Source organism: Physella acuta, unplaced genomic scaffold, assembly GCF_028476545.2.
Source record: "Physella acuta isolate Inbredline_101_S28 unplaced genomic scaffold, ASM2847654v3 ptg001108l, whole genome shotgun sequence".
Lineage (NCBI taxonomy): Eukaryota > Metazoa > Mollusca > Gastropoda > Physidae > Physella > Physella acuta.
In genome coordinates this window covers 61,925-78,852 of record NW_026732625.1, presented here as the reverse complement: position 1 = coordinate 78,852, position 16,928 = coordinate 61,925, and the positions used below count along the sequence as shown (strand labels likewise).

Below are 16,928 nucleotides of genomic sequence, written 5' to 3'. Positions count from 1 at the left end.
ACCGCTAGAGTGGATAAACCGTGCTATTAAAAGTAGCCTCGCGCTTGCATGGCGCTGAGCTAGGCGCCAATAAGAAGACCAATCAGTAGGTTATAGAACTACTTCCAATGAGCAATTAAATAATATTATATTAAGCGTATGTAATATGTCAGGTTTTTATTCATATTTTCAGTAATGTGTTGTCTGTTGTTGTTGTTGTTTTTTTTGTGTTGCGGAAGTTGTTTTGAATTTTATTTAATTAATCTCCGAAAAGCCGCCTCTATCCTTAAAATGGTCGAAGGTGGAAGCTACTCTCCCCGTGAACAGGGCATTTCCCCCCTGTCAATTACCCCCCGGATATTTCCCCCCGACATTACCCCCCAGAGTAATTACCCCCCCCCCCTGTAAATTACCCCCCTGTCAATTACCCCCCGCCCAGTAGGACATTACCCCCCCCCCGGACAGGGTTTGAGTTAGGGTTAGGGCTAGGTTTTGGGTTAGGTTTAGGGCTAGGGCTAGGGCTAGGGCTAGGGTTAGGGCTAGGGCTAGGGCTAGGGCTAGGGCTAGGGCTAGGGCTAGGGCTAGGGCTAGGGCTAGGGCTAGGGCTAGGGTTAGGGTTAGGGTTAGGGTTAGGGTTAGGGTTAGGGTTAGGGTTAGGGTTAGGGTTAGGGTTAGGGTTAGGGTTAGGGTTAGGGTTAGGGTTAGGGTTAGGGTTAGGGTTAGGGTTAGGGTTATTTACAATATCGCAAAAAGGTGGTGTTTATTAGGTTTATTTTTTCAAAGTTCATTGACTCGTAATTAAATGGGCATATTTTGCATGTTGATTCATTAACAGTACGTAATGGCCATAAATGGCAAAAGCTATCTATTTTAAGGTTGCAATACATACAGTTTGGGAAAGTCCGTTATGATAAAGCACGAATATAGCAACATAAAAACATGTTGCATTTATTTGCTGTTGTTATTTGTTACCCAGGTTCATATGTAACTAAATCAAGCAGGGGATGGAACCTGGGCCATGTCTACGTAATGTTGCATTTTAAACCTTAGCGTTACACATTACGTAAACGTAAGTTTATTCAGGGGACTAGCCGAGCTTTTATAGGAAGGAGACTGCGAGTGTATACAACGGCAACGACTTCACTTTTTATATGTTATTTATTTAGACCAATGTTGCTAGTTGAAATACAATTAAGGAAAAGGCGCCCTTTACTTTCACTACTACCTACTTCATTTCGATTTTTGTGAAATGTGTTACTTGCTATTTTGTTTCAGCACACTATGTCATACGAAACTACATGCCCCTATTTTCTCTTGCTTTGGTTTCTATGTAAAACGCCATAACTTCCCACATAGTTGATGCGCAAACTGTATTTATTGTGAAAGACGTCTAAATATTCAGATCCTTTATAAAGAAACTAAAGTAACATACAACTGTGATAAACATGCTATATACGCAAATAAATTCAATTACACTGAACAGTCCTCTACTAAATAATCTCTAATATTTCGAATATGCTTTATTGTAAATCCCGATTTATCCTGTTAAATATGGATTTGAGAGATATATGTAACTCCTTGTCTCGTTCTTGCAAAACTGTTGACTGAATAATGACTAGATATTATTTAGTCTTTTTTTCTCTTTTAGTCGGTAAAATAATAGAAATACAGCTTGCGTATGTGTTATTGGTACAATTTAATCAATTGTTTACACCAGTTTTCTTTTTTAATTTTTTTCTCACTGCCCCGATGCAAATTCAAGCACATCATTGCAATGAGCATCAATGTATTACATAAAATGAGTTAAGAATTCATAAATATTTTAAGAGGATATGACTGTGCTAAACATTCACAAAGTTGGCCGTTGGAAATCCAAAAAGATAAGCCTGTATTCGAATGCTTAGTTGTTGTGGAGAAAAGTACAAATCCGGCTTGTTTACAGTTGAAACTTGGAATCAAATGCACACGATTGGCGATGGTTTAGCACGATTAAAAACATTTAGTAGCTCCTAAAATGTAATCACACTTACAATGTGATGTTTCCTTGACGGTCTGTATATGTACTATACAAAGCAGGTGACTGTAAACTGTCAGAGGAGCCAACAATCCAGCTGAGATGTGATACATGATCATATCCGAAAATGATAAACGTTCTGTTCAAACCTACATCAAAAATATGTACTGACATACTCGAGTGCTATTTAGCATATGTCTTTACATAATCATAAAATGATTATTCCATAAATGATAATATTTGCTTATCATTTTGAATTGAGTGTATTACTTGTATGCGTTCTTTCATAGTAGATTGCAAATGTTGCCTGATTTGTATTCAAGTTTAAAAATAAACCAAGTTGTGCTGGCAACAGCTTTTACGCGAACCGAAAACAATCTTCCATAAATGTTTTAGGTATTACATGTTAAGTCTCTTATTGACAACTCAAGAAAACGTGTCACATAGAAGTTAATTAATTGATTAATTGTACCATTATCTATCATCACCTTTTCCCGGCAGTGCACAAGACATATTGGGCAGATAAATTAAGGTTCATTTGTTTCATTGACCTCACTATATAAAGGGATAGTAGGGTCAATACTTTCGAGTTAGCTGCCCTACGCTATTTAAGTCCTTTCTTAATTACAGATTATGATTATTGATGTTATTTTAAAAAACGCATGTGGTCAAAGCAATTGTGGTCAAACCCCTGAATGGCCAACCCCTTAGAATAAATAAATATATATATATATATATATATATATATATATATAAAGAGAGTGAGAGAGAGAGAGATGAGAGAGAGATTTTGTTTGTTAGGTATTCGGACTGATGTTTGAGGTGTTCCGTTGCCCGGCTAAATGGACGTTATGCATTTTGTCGTCGATAACATTATTTGGTTTGGATTTAGCAACTGTGTTGATGTAGAGTTTACAATTCCTTGTATCATGTATTAACGGTTTGACACAAGATCAAAAGCTCGAATTGTTTTGGTATTGAAGTTAATCTTCCGTGTCCATTCAAATCTACTAAAACAAATAAAATAGATCCTGCTAAAGTAAAAATCATGTATTTACAAATCACAGACATGCACTTTCGTTTGATTTATCAGTATCTTTTAACAGTTATAAACAATAGACGTGTGAGCATTTTTTATTTCAATTTTTTTATATATTTCGAGGGCTAACGGGGCAATCTTCCAATGTCCTCAATAGATCCATTCAAAGCAACACAAAGATGTAAAATGAAACAATAAAAAAAATGACTATTTTAAGTTTAAAAGCATATTTGCAAAGAAGAAAATAGTATTAATTACCAGTGTAGATTAATAAATATGGTCTTAAGAAATTAAAAATTTAAAAAACAAAACATTTTATATTTTGTTAAATCTAATAAGGGCTAAGCTCCCCTAGCCTCCTCCTAGAGCCACTTACGGGGGATTCTCGGCTGTCTTGTGCATGGAAACAAAACTTGGATAAAACTGTCACAATTTAGTTTTGTATTCACTTGTTGTCTAACAAAACAGTAGACTACTATATGTGTTAATAATTTGTACAAGCTTACAAGAAAACTGCTCTAAACCAATAGGCAACGACGATACGACAAGTTAACTAAACCAATGTTTTACAATTAAACAAACTACTAGCCATAATTACCACAAAACTGACCACAACCATCTCATAGATACTTATCACCACCATATTCATAACCAATGACTACAACCACCACACAAGCACCGAATAACAACTGACCACAACCATCAGACATAAGTTGACCATAACTACCACAACAAATGACCACGATCACCTCAAAAAACTGACCACATCATCATATAACAAAAAAACATAACCACCTCATAAAGTTGACAAACCCATCACACATCAACTAATCATAAAGAACACTGTTGACAATATCTTGTCACATCCACCACACAATAAATTGCACAACCATAAAATTATCTCTAAGAATAATGTAAAAATCTACCAAAAGAAGTTCTTAATTGAATTACTATTGCATATTTATATCATTATTTAAAGGCGTCCTTTCAGTTTCATTCCCTTCGTCGTCAGATTGCTCATCGTCACACATTTTTGTTGACCCAATAGCTTCTAATGTCAATGATTGGTAATTATGATCTAAAAACATGAAATTGATGCAACAACAATTGAATGCGATTCTAGTAATGTAATGTAGAAAATACACATATATTTTAACTGTGGTCAGTTTTCTAATATATATCATTTATACAAAGTGTGATATTAACCCTTTGAGCCCGCCAGGCCGGTAAACCGGCTTCAACATTAGGCATATATGTCCGAAAAGCCGGTTTTCCGGCCCGATGATCTAGCGTCATATTCCTAGCGTCTGGTATACCGTCTAATTAAATATAATTAGCAGAAGACTGACTAAAACTGCGCATATGTCTTTTGAGTGCGGGATTATGATTTTAATTTTTTTTTAGGCAAAGTGAAAGTGAAAGTGTTTACATTTCGTAGCAATGCCGTCGAAACGAAAAGCTGAGCCACAGTCGTCGACTTCATCACATAAAGTTGGTGCAAAAGATGAAGCAAAAGACCGAATTATCAACAAAAGAAGTAGAATGATGGCATCTCAGGCAATACAACTAATTATTGATTCTGATGAAGAAGATAATATTCCTGGTCTATATTGTGATGATAGTGACGTTGAATTTGAGACTGAACACAGTGACATTGAAATTGACAGTGACAATGAAACTGTTCAAGTACGTTCTGATGCACGTGGTGTCAAGGACAAAGACTTGCCGAAACGAAAAAAAACTGTTTACTGGTGCAAAACATGCGAATTTTTTCTTTGCATCGGGTCCGGCAGTTATAACTGTTTTGAAAGTTATAATACAAAAGTGGACTTCTGGCGATGAACTAGTATGGCCAGGTATCAATAATAACAAAACAATTACTAAATGTAAATTGGTTTCTTCTATGTTCTATCAAAACAATAATTATGTGTTCATTTTATATACATTGTTCTGTTCAAACATTGTAAAGAAAATAAAGAATTTCATAATCATACTGCATTGTTGTTTGATCCTGAGTCTGGATACCAAATTTGGCTTGATTATCTCAAACGGTTCAAAAGTTATAGGCAAAGTTAGAAGCAGATAAGTAAAAATCGGTTTGGGCCTGGGAGCTCAGGAAATGGGAGAAATTAGGTCAGGGAAGCCAGGGCTCAAAGGGTTAAATACATCTAATGTCTTTATAAAATTAACATGAGTGTAAAAGGTTTCTAATCGACTAAAATATAACAAATCTAAATGAAGCCTTAATTAAGTTCTTAGCTTTTCAACAAGAGATTTAAAATCAGCATTAAACTATTATTTTATATAATTATTTTATTAGGCCTACTTATACTTATTAAAAATATCCCAACAAATATTATTGTAAAAAAAATTAACACTTACCAACAGGTTCCTGGTCTTCATTTTTAGGTGTTCCCTCTGAAAAAAATACAACAGCAATGAATATTAAACTAGGTCACAGCGATCAGAAAGAAATTTAAGAAACTTAAAATGCATGTATGATAATGAGCCTATAAGCGCACTGAATATAAAAATAAATAAAACAAGCTGCATACCCGTGTGAATATGGATATTGACAAAAATTAAATTACGGTAAAAAATAATTGGGAGCCAACACTCTCACAAACGTCCACCCAGACATCTTTCTTCCCCCAGACCCGCGTCGTCATATAAACCGCCGCCAAACATCACGTTTACCCGGGCATCCACGCACAGGGAGTGACTCCTACATGGTTCCAAAATCTATAGCGATGACGGAAAGAAGGAAGGACTGACACACTACCAGCCCGCTTATATTATAGATTATAGATATGGGGGCCCAAAAAAATTTGCGGGGGAGGGGCGTTTTAATAAGTTTTGCCTACGGCGCTAAATAACCTTGCCCCGGCATTGGGGCAGACTTGTCCCCTCCATAGCTCAAATAATCTATCCTATGTCTGTAAATTGTTCTTGGATAATGAATTGTCTGATTGTCAGTAAAATCCACTCTAGGTTCATAAGGTGACTTTGGAAACTGACTTTCAAATTTTGACTCATCACTGTTGCTATTGAGAGAATTTGAGAAGTCTTTTATGAATTCATCAAGCCTCTCATCTGGAACATCTCTGTAACCCAGACGTGCTAATTCTTCGCGAATTTCACTGTCTGTAAACTCCATTGGTCGCCAAGTATGATGTAAACCTGTTGGGATGACAAGTAATCAACTGCGAAGGGGTAGCTTGAAATGTCTTTAACCGACTATAAATCAATTCATTAAAATGGACCAGCCACCTCACACTAGAAACTTAGAGCGCACTGTCCCTTTCAAACGTCATCAAATGTACCATCGGCTGTGGAAAGCCCAGATAACAGACATCATGTACGGAAGGATGAACATAATAAAATGCTCAAGAGAGAAGACATCAAGGTATTTCATAAGGTGTATGTCACCAACTCATATGTGGTTTCCACAGAGAAGCCGTGCTTCACTTTGCAATGGGACGTCCTTAACGCCAATGCCGTGTATGGTATTTAACCCTGTTTGATTTGTGAGGCTTCAGTAGAAGGTCAAAAAATACATTTTGAATGGCTCAATGTAATATTCATTTTTAATCTTTCTCTGAACTTCTAATTTTTAACAAACAACTAAAAAATATTTTTTTTAATCTGCAAACATATATATATATATATATATATATATATATATATATATATATATATATATATATATATATATATATATATACATATATATATATATATATATATATGTATATATGTATATATATGTATATATATATGTATATATATGCATATAAAGTATATATATATATATATATATATATATATATATATATATATATATATATATATATATATATACATATGGGTGTGGGCACTACATAGGAGCAAATAGCTTAAAGATAGAACAAAGTCGTAACACAAATCATAATTCTTTTCTTGAATAATATTATTTAGTCAATTAAGCATTTTATGACTCAGAAAAACGTATACCTAAACCAAAATGAGTCAAAATCTATCACAGAAATAGTATGTTTTGTTATTCTATTTTTAAACAAAGCAATTATCTTACCGTCAGTATGGTCTGACGTAGATGATGTTCTCACACAAGGGTTGTCTTTTGTTTTCTTGGAATTGTTTTGAACTTGATTTTTATTAGAATTGTGTTCATTCAGTTTAGTATTCATTAGGTCTTTTACAGCAACTTTAAAATTTTTAAGCTCTTCGTCCATGTATTTCTTCATATAGTCCTCCATTTGTTTTTTTTCAACAAATGGTATTAGATTGGCAACTTTCTGTTTTGCCGATATTACAAACGTCTTATCTGAACATCGTTGTTGCATAAAATAAAATGAAAATAAAAATTTGAAAGTGGATTGAAGGGAAATTGCAAAAAAACATTCAAAGATTTTATATATCATCTAGATTTAAAACTTGTTTTACGTGTTAAATGAAAACATTGTTTTAAAATATTAGCTATTCCAATTAATTACATTTACAACGTCATTCAATTGTTTGAGACTATTGACTGCATTTTGTCAATATTTATAAACAATAACCTCAAAAGTCAAAAAGTAAGAATATATAGAAATATAAATTAAAACAATGATTTTCCAATAGTATACTTTAATAGACTTTAATAGAATTAATCAATGAAAATCTGCTTACCTTTACATGCGCAACATACTATTTTATATAATCCAAATATAAGGATTATTAATGCAATAATAGAAACAGCTAGTGTTGTATATATTTCTAAACCTGTAAAATATGTTATGTTACTATATTTGTAGCACATTTGTTAATAGATTCTAAATATATATATCGTTGTGTTTCCACCTTAACCCCCTGCTTGCTATGTAAACATAGAGTATTATTAAAATGCCGAAGGTAAACATAGGTACTTTAAAAAGTCCCAGTAAAAACAAAGGAATCTACAGTCAGACAGGAGGACGAAGCCTTAGTCATATAACATATAGGGTAGGGGCGCTTTAGTTCAGTTCTCTATCTTCTAGCTTTTCGGATGTAACACGTCGTTTTTCTGTTGTTGTTGTTGTTGTTGTTGTTGTTTTGTGCCACTGCGCTTGCCAATATAAAAGTACGAACATTCTACAGCACTTGTTCTCCAAGGAGAAGCGCACTTATAAACTATTTAGCACCGTGTATCAAAATCTGTGTGGCCAGATTGGGACTAGATCAGATAACGGTGCATTTACTGAGGTCTAAATTTGAAGTTAGACCAAGCAACCATAACGTCATAACGACCTTGCGCAAATCAATTAATCTAACGTTAAATCCAGTATTTTTCTAAGTTTTATTTAAGGTAATAGGGCTTGTAAGTAGGTTACAACTTCTCGTTCTCGTACTTGCCAGCTAGTATATTTAGAGACCGTAGACTTACAATCCCTATTATTAATGAATTACATCATTATTGTTCAACTCTTCCAATGAGTTCGTTTCATATTGACATAAAGTCAGTAATATCAATTTAACATAAAAATATAAAGGGACCTCTTGTAAAACTAGACATACCCTAGACAAATAAATCACTCTGTAGCTGCGGCAATAACTGTGAGCCGTATGACTCTAAGGAGCGTATTTGCTTCAAAATTGTGCAGATAATGTATCAGGAAGCTTTTGATTTAAATATTAAGAGCTTCAGTACTCTTAAAAGTATAAAACGTACAGTATGTACGTTTCAAATCACTTTCTATAAAAATTTGCAAATATATATTTTACCTGTATGTCTTTCGTCTGTGCTTTCTAACTCTCTGATTTGCTACAGTTTATTATTTAGAACAAGGAAAAAAGAATTAATTTAATTAGAAAAAAACTAAGTTTTTTTTCTTTAAAACCTTTTAAACATTTTATCTCTACAGGGGTGTGGGGGCACCACTCCCCCGTCCCCGAAGCACATCTACCGCCCCGCCTTCCCTTCTCCCCCCCCCCCCACCCCCACCACCACCACTCGAACGAAATATAATTTATATGGAACATATATACTTTTCCCAGTGTCCGCCCCACCGGAAAATTTAGTCCACCTAAATGCCTGAAATGAGTGAATTCTTTGTAGAAGCGCACGTACTCGTTATACTAGTAGATAGAGAATATCTATAACGACGGTATTGGTCAAGTTGTCTGTTGAAACCGCCCACGACTAAACTTTTTTTTTTATTAATTTACTCTCTTGTCATCTCAACTATTCATGGATGGATATTTTAGTTTTGCACTCATACTAATGTGGTGCCATAGTGTATGTTTGTGCACTTGCTTTCTTTTCATTATACTGAGTATAATTAGCTATAAATAAAGTAAAAATCAGACATTAAATATTTTCTTTTAAATTTATAAAAATCGCTTGTAATAACAGGCTTTTATGCACTAAAATAAATTAAATTAAATTATCTTCTTCAATTAAATAAATAATAATGCCAAACTATTTAAGTACCTATAAAGAAAAACGTGTGTCGCTATATTATGTACTCAATACATTTATTATAGTTTCGTGGGCGACCACATTTTGACCAACTATATTAACTATTTACTACCTTTACTAAAATTTAAGAAGCAACCCACGCTATTCTTTATAGTTATTTAAATAGTAGAGCAATATTATACATTTAAAGAAAATCATTTATCGTCTCTTTTTTAGTGCATACTTATACAAAAGCATGTTATTAAAACGTTTTTATTAAATTTTACACGCTTTTATTCCCTTTGCTTCCTCTGTCGTACTTTTTTCGTGCTTTTGTCTTATGGGATGAAACTTCGACCACTTCAAAACGGACCCATTCGTTTGTTATTATATATCTAACAAAAATCTTTTTTTTTTCCACTTATTTGTACATTATTATAGCAAAGCGTTTTTTACTCTTAAGGTAAAATATTTGACAAATAATGTCTTACTTACGTTTTTTGCAGTGTTCAAAAGCTTTTCTTGTTCTATAGATAAAAACATGATCATCTAGCGAATGCTGGTTGCATTAAATATTTTTAAATATATGTAAAATAGCATTGTGAGAAATAAACCTAGTTCGTTAAATGATACCCAGTCTATATTATTCTGTCTACTAGAGTCATGGTCGAGTAGTAGTAGTAGAGTGCCCGAAAGTCTGGCTCACGGAATCCATGTAACTCTGATGGGTACTTTATTTATTTTAGTGAAATAAAGCCTTGTGGGCATAGAACTGATCCAAGTATTTGCGGAAGTTACAGAAATTTAAACTCCACTTCGTCAGCCCTTTATTTTTACTTTAATTTTTATATTTTATTTGTTAACCATGCTGCAGCAAGTTTTTCAAAACAGAGACATGAGCCTATTTGTAAATACCAAGAATCCAAATACTACAGCTAATATTGTCGTGAAAGGATTTTGTATACATAAACGATCATGACTTTGTGACACGGTAAGCAAGGATGTGATGTTGTGGTGTAGCAGCGTTGTTGCTGGGGAAGTCTACGTCTTGTTGCGTTGGGGAGAGGAGAGTTTTGTGTCGTCGTCGTTTACAGTGGTCATTATTTTCAAGTCCCGTCTAGATTGAGAACGTCGTTTACTAAGTGGCAGTACTATCTATTATATTAAGCATGAGAAAAAAGAATCAAGAAACTACATCGGCGATGTGTGTCTCGTTATTATCTCTATCTATGTGTGAAATTATATTGAAATGAGTTTGATAGTGGAACTCTAAGGTGAAACCCTTCACTACCTATCTAGAAGTCCCCAGGTATAACACTTATGTACAGCGCGGTAACCGAACTCGACAGTTTTGAGTTAGCCACTCGACCATGCCTCCCTATAAATGTTTTTAGCTGGGTGTAAAATAAGTGGCTAGTACATTTACATATCTCAAAATGTTTAAGTATATTACACATTACAATATGAAAAGTGGCTTTCTTTCAAAACTGGTAACATTTTTAAAAATCTCGATTTTTTTTTTTTGCACGATTACAAGACTTTCTCTATACTTCGTATATACGAGAAAGTAAAAGCTCTTCCAGAAACACCATCGCGATGCCCCTTTCACAACTATTTGGGTATGGCTTGCCGCAGCAAGTTTTTCAAAACAGAGATCATGGGCCATTTGACTTAGACAAATTTTCATGCAGAAGGTTTAGACCAGCGGTTCCCAACCTTTTTCGAGTGGCGACCCCCTTTTATAAACAGTAAGTGACCCGCGACCCCCATACAATTAAAAAGCCGAAATTAGTATGGAAATTAATAAGCACTAAAATAAGATTGTCTAGTAGACTTTCAATATGAACTATTTTAATAGCATAAGTAAAATTGCATACTATTCACAAAGCCTTCGTGGTTAAGTTTTTAATTAATTTTTTTTTGTTAACGCCAACCTATGAATATAATTATCTTAATTTTATTTTTAATCGAAGAATAGTGTTGAAAATATATTCTCGAAAAGTCAATCAATTTTACGTTTGGGTATGAATGGTGAATACTACACCAAAATTGTGTCAGCAGTTTTTCATCTTACTCGGAATCATTCTGCAAATCAAAGAATTCATCTTGTAATTCATCGGGAATGCTGGCAACTTCAAGGGAAGAAGAGAATGGGTAATGCTCAGAGAAATAGCGATGCAGTTCGTTTTCAAGAGATTCAAGATGCCCAAAAATCGCTTCTTTCAAAATTTTAATTATCTCACAGATTCATCTATCACACCGCAGAGTTTCTCAAATTTACAATATTTCCAAGATTTCTTTTCTTTACCGATTTTGCAGCTTTGATAAAAATGCCCCGAGATTATCATGGAAAGTTATAATATCCGTTCATTTTCCCTGAAGCTTCAGGTTAAGCTTATCTTGATGTTCGAACACATCTGCTAGGTATGATACTCTCTCCAACCAATCTATGTCGTTTTAAGTATACCCAAAAGTCTTGTTTCCTTTGCACTTCCAATAACAATTTGATTTCAGATTTCAATTCAAAAACCAATTTACAACATTTCGTTTGACAGCCAGCTTACTGTAGTGTAGAAAAGCAGAGCCTCGTGATCTATATTAATGTTTTTGCTCAGTTCTTTGAAGGCTCCAGATTTTATATAATTTACGACTTATACTAGCAATGGACTCTTGATGTCGATTGGTTAGGGCAGTGGTTAGGGAGCTAAATCTTTTCTGCTTTCTGAAAGCCCGATTTTGAGCTAAACATAGATGGCCCGCCATCCGTACAAACCCCCACAGCCGTTCTAACCCATTTTAAATCATCCAGTTTCAAAAAAGGTATTTATTTTCTCCATGCTATCTTCACAAAAGAGCAACTCTTCTTTGCTATCATCCGCATGAATATAGACACAGACCAGCAACTTCGAACACGAACTCACGTTTGTTGATTTATCAACTTAAAAAGCAGACAATGGTGAAAGCTTAATTTCGATAACAATGTGTTATTTAACATTTACGTACATGCAGCGTTTGATAAGATTTTCTCCTATTGTTTTTTTTTTTTTTTTTTTTTTTTTTTTTTTGCTTTGCATTTTCTATCGCGACTTCATTTGATGCTTGCACTAATGCTGGCGAAAACTTCCTGTTCGATTAAGTCTCTGGTGTTTGCAACTAGCTTCTTACCGACGAAAGAACTCCATATTTTATTTGGTGTGTTCCGAATGACTCGTCTCAAATGGCGTTTTAGTTTTGAAGATTTCATAGATTCGTGACTGAGAACAACTTTGTACAGTGCGCTTTGTTTCTTCTCTATTACATTTCCAGTGATGTTAATGAAGCCGAATTTCGAAAATTCTTCTAAATATTTATGTTTTGTTTTCAAATTACTAAGGTTTAGAATACCAGTTGGCGACCCCCCAGAAAGACCTTCGCGACCCACAGGGGGGTCGCGACCCCCAGGTTGGGAACCCGTGGTTTAGACAAAGTAGTAATGGCTTTACGTAATATTGACTATGTTGATTTGGATACTCTACGTGTGCGTCCGTTGTATCAATCAAACATTAATTGAACTTTATTGTCGGTTGACTAAATTTGGTAAAATAAACATGAGCAACTAAGCAGGAATGACATCCTTTTAAAGACTGGAAGATTTACAATTATATGTTTGTTTCTGTGATAAGGTATCGGCTAAACATCATTACTTGAGGTGTAGTCAGACCAATCACTATTTCTGGTCAAGCTTTAGCACATTAGTTTGTGTGAATATCTGTAAATAACCTGTATACCTGGACACCGTGTTGCACACAATTTATTGTCAATATTTTAACAGTATTCTATAATACATACTTCAAGTTTTAAACAGACATGTTGTAACCCTTAACGTAATACCGTACCTGAAATGAGCAGGTCGTGACATACTGTTCGATTATCACAGGTAGGATCTCTTAAGGTAAGCGTTGCTTTTTTATTTATTAACTGTCGACAGAACTCAAGTCTTGATATGTTTGTAATGTTCACGGGAAAACAGGATTCGCATGTACCCTCGTGGCAAAAGTCAGTCCTCTCACAGCATAGTCCATACTTAGGGCAAAAGACGTTACCTTTGTTGTAACAGTTAATCATCTCTGCCTCACGTTGCTCTTTTGTTAGCTCCTGTGCTCCGGCTGAATTTAATATTTAGAAAACGTAAATGCGAAAGGAAGAGAAGTATTTATTTGAATATGAAGCAATGTGTTAATGGTGGTGTGTTTTTTTTTTTAATGTGTGAAACAAATTAGTGAGTAATATTATATTTTTATTTATGTAGCTCCGTCGATGTTGTCCGTTTGATGTATGTCTCGATTTTTCACAATGGTTGGCACAAATTAACACAGAAGTTAGTCTCTTGTCAACTGGACAATGACCAAGTGGGCTAATCTACATCAATGTATTGCGTTCAGGAGTCAAATCAATTTTAGAACATGACTAAATGTTAATTAGGAACGATATGCTTTCTCGTAGATCTAATAGTGTTTTATTGGGAGGGTAATTCATAGTAGCTGTTGGTTGTTTTTTTTTTAATTACAGAAACACTGCTAAACATTAGCATTGAGGAAACACGAAAACTGACCACTAAACATGATTTTAAGGACCTGCCTTACTTTTATCATATGGGGTTGTCCATAAATGACGTCACACTCATAAAGGGGAGGGGGTCCGTAATTTTGTGGCGGTGTGTGATGAGGGGGAGGGGGGGGGGGGGTTAGATGATGTGACGTCACACGTTTGCATTATATAAAAGCAATATTAGAAAACTTGTTTTAGCCGTTATTTCGCGTTTTAGAAAACTTTTAATAAATTGTAATAGGAATTGATTAAAATGTTGACAGAGTTCAGACAAGATTTTGGAAAAATTTCGATGTTTTAAGAAAAATTAAACTGCAATTTTGAGGGGGGAGGGGGTTAGGCTGAGGTGTGACGTCATTTTAGGGAGGTCTGGCTTTTTGTGACGGTGTGTGGCGGGGGGGGGGGGGGGGGGGGGGTAAGGTAAAAATCGTCCAAAAAATCGTGACGTCATTTATGGATGACCCCTATACCTAATGTTTTAGTACGATCATATTTGATTACAAATAAAAAGATCTGACGATAAAGAACTAGTAAGTCATATTTTGGGAATTTCCGGTTACAGTACGTAAGGATTTTCCAAAAAAATACGTGTTAGTAAAGCACTAAACGTGTTAGCAAAATTATGACTCACTTGGTACAGCATGTTGGGCAATCACTAAGCACATAACTATAAATTTTGAGGCTTCTAGCATCCTTGAACTCATACAACTATAAATATTCAGAGAAGTGGCATAGTTTTTACTATCTGAGAACTGAGAATGTTTGTTATAAATGTATGATTAAGTTAGTGTGTAGGATCCAAGCGCCTACATACTAGGCTAAATGTAGCATATATAAGGTAACCTAGATTTATTTTAGATTTAGTGTAGTCTAGCTAGAACATGTATATACATATAGGCCCTATGTACAAACTAGCGTGTTTCTTTTAGATTTGCAATAAGATAATTGGTACAACGCAGGCATTTTAAACCACATTTCTTAACAAGTATACTGTGATGTTACATTCCTAATATATACAATATATATGCTTTTAATTATAACTGTCTATTATTATTTATTTTTTTATTATCTATTGTACACTCTGAACAACTTTTCGCGTCTATTATAGTTTTAGTCTGTGTCTCCACTAGGAGACGCTCCCTCCGGTTGAGAAACCACCGCTTTACTGTGTCGTCCATGTACATCCTTGCACTTATTGGCTAAATATTGACAGCGTCCACGTTCCGTTGACTGCCGATCTCTATCGCCTTGGTTTAATATAACCTTGGCAGTCAAAATAAAGGAATCCCTTTACATCTACCACTTCGAGTATCACAACCTTTCACAGCTCAGATCGCCCTTTTGAATTTGGACCTGTACATCGCGATGGCGGATGTTTACATACTGAACGATTCGTGACGTTATATGCAAGGACTCTATTGCCTGTCGTGCCAACAGATCTAGCTTCTACTTTTATTTATTTATTTACAGCACGTCATTCTATGCTGGCGATGGGCCGCCTAGCGAAGATCTCAGTAGTCCTCTGTTTTTAGTCACCCTATTTAGTTTTTTCCAGTTTCAAATGCTATTCTTTGACGGCCTTTCCTTAGCGTGCCATATGAGTTCCACTTGTCTGGTGATGCTGGTATCAGATTCGTAGAGTGTGCCCAATCAAGGCCCATATTCTCTTCCTTTTTTTATTCATCTACAAGGCTTTAACCTGTTCTTTATGATAAATTATTGTATACATCAAATACTCCGATGTCCGCGTGTGGGCGATTTTTGAAATTGGGAGCGCGGCTCCCTGGAACGGGGCCTCTAGTCGTCTCATTTTTTTTTTTTTTAAACAGCGATATTTCTTCGGAAAAAATAACGTTTTGTTTTCCCATACACCAGGGGTTCCCAACCCCGTGCCCGCGGGCGCCATGGCGCCCGCCGAACGATTCGTATGTGCCCGCCTCTCACTATTCGACAGAGTCAGAATTTTTTTCATAAACATTATTGAAAGGTTGAAGGGGATGGAAATCGAAAGTTTGAGGGGGTGTGCAAATCGAAAATTTGAGGTGAGGGGTGCAAATCGGGAAGGGTCGCTACGCCTCTGGAAGGAGTTTAAAATAGGTGGTGCCTGCCACCCTACCGATATTTTAGAATGTGCTCTAGAGTAAAAAAAGTTTGGGAACCCCTGCCACACACAGATCAAAATAACGTTTTTGTTTTCCGGTACACAGATGGAAATAACGTCGGCATTTTATTAGCTCTCACCTCGTTGGATGATTTTCACTTTTCATTAATTTCTTTTTCTTTAATTTCATAATTATTCAACCACGAAAGAGTGAACCAATAACGGTAATTGTTAATTAATGACTATAAACATTATGGCATATATAATATATATATATATATATATATATATATATATATATATATATATATATATATATATATATATATATATTCAAGGATTGCGCTGCTTCATAAAGTTAAGAAACCGCTGCTTTTTTATGAAGATAACAAATCAAAATTTGGTATAAAACCCATTATTCAATAATACATTTCTTAACGTTAAAATAATGTGAAAGCTTAATCTATTAGAACTAAGTAGTTAAATTATTTTACCCAGTATATTTATAACTATACTAAAATAATTAGCCATAAAGACTTGCTGTAACCTATCATTATGGCATGCCAAATCAATAAAATTAAATCCTTGGTCAATACATTTATATCGTTGGTCGCTAAGATTTTAGGTAAACCAGTCGTAAAAAGATTGATCAATAGTTACAGAATTATTAGAACCTAAATGTAGTGTATTTATCTATTTTGTTTTAAAATTAGCCAAAAGATTAATTAGCCTATCTCACCTGTCTTAATTACACAGAAACATGCACCCCGTTTGCATACAAGATGGCGTCTTC

General features: G+C 34.8%; 1 protein-coding gene across 1 annotated transcript; it reads right to left on the bottom strand.

The window, feature by feature from the left end:
* Positions 1-3,982: 3,982 nt before the first annotated feature.
* LOC131955824 (uncharacterized) lies at positions 3,983-16,928 on the bottom strand. The gene is made up of 9 exons (XM_059320106.1): positions 16,875-16,928; positions 14,666-14,742; positions 13,530-13,592; positions 9,943-9,974; positions 8,772-8,811; positions 7,701-7,793; positions 7,105-7,356; positions 5,415-5,450; positions 3,983-4,110 (listed from the first exon to the last, which is right to left on the bottom strand). Exons 2-9 carry the CDS (start codon positions 14,736-14,738, stop codon positions 3,983-3,985), a joined length of 717 nt encoding a protein of 238 aa, XP_059176089.1. The 5' UTR covers positions 14,739-14,742; positions 16,875-16,928.

Excerpts from the sequence above, each read along its gene's own strand:
- LOC131955824 (XM_059320106.1), bottom strand. The coding sequence starts at position 14,738 with ATGAGTTCAAGGATGCTAGAAGCCTCAAAATTTATAGTTATGTGCTTA. Across the intron at positions 8,812-9,942 it reads TTTTGAACACTGCAAAAAAC|CAAATCAGAGAGTTAGAAAG; the intron begins GTAAGTAAGACA and ends AATAAACTGTAG. Across the intron at positions 7,794-8,771 it reads CACAGACGAAAGACATACAG|GTTTAGAAATATATACAACA; the intron begins GTAAAATATATA and ends CATATTTTACAG.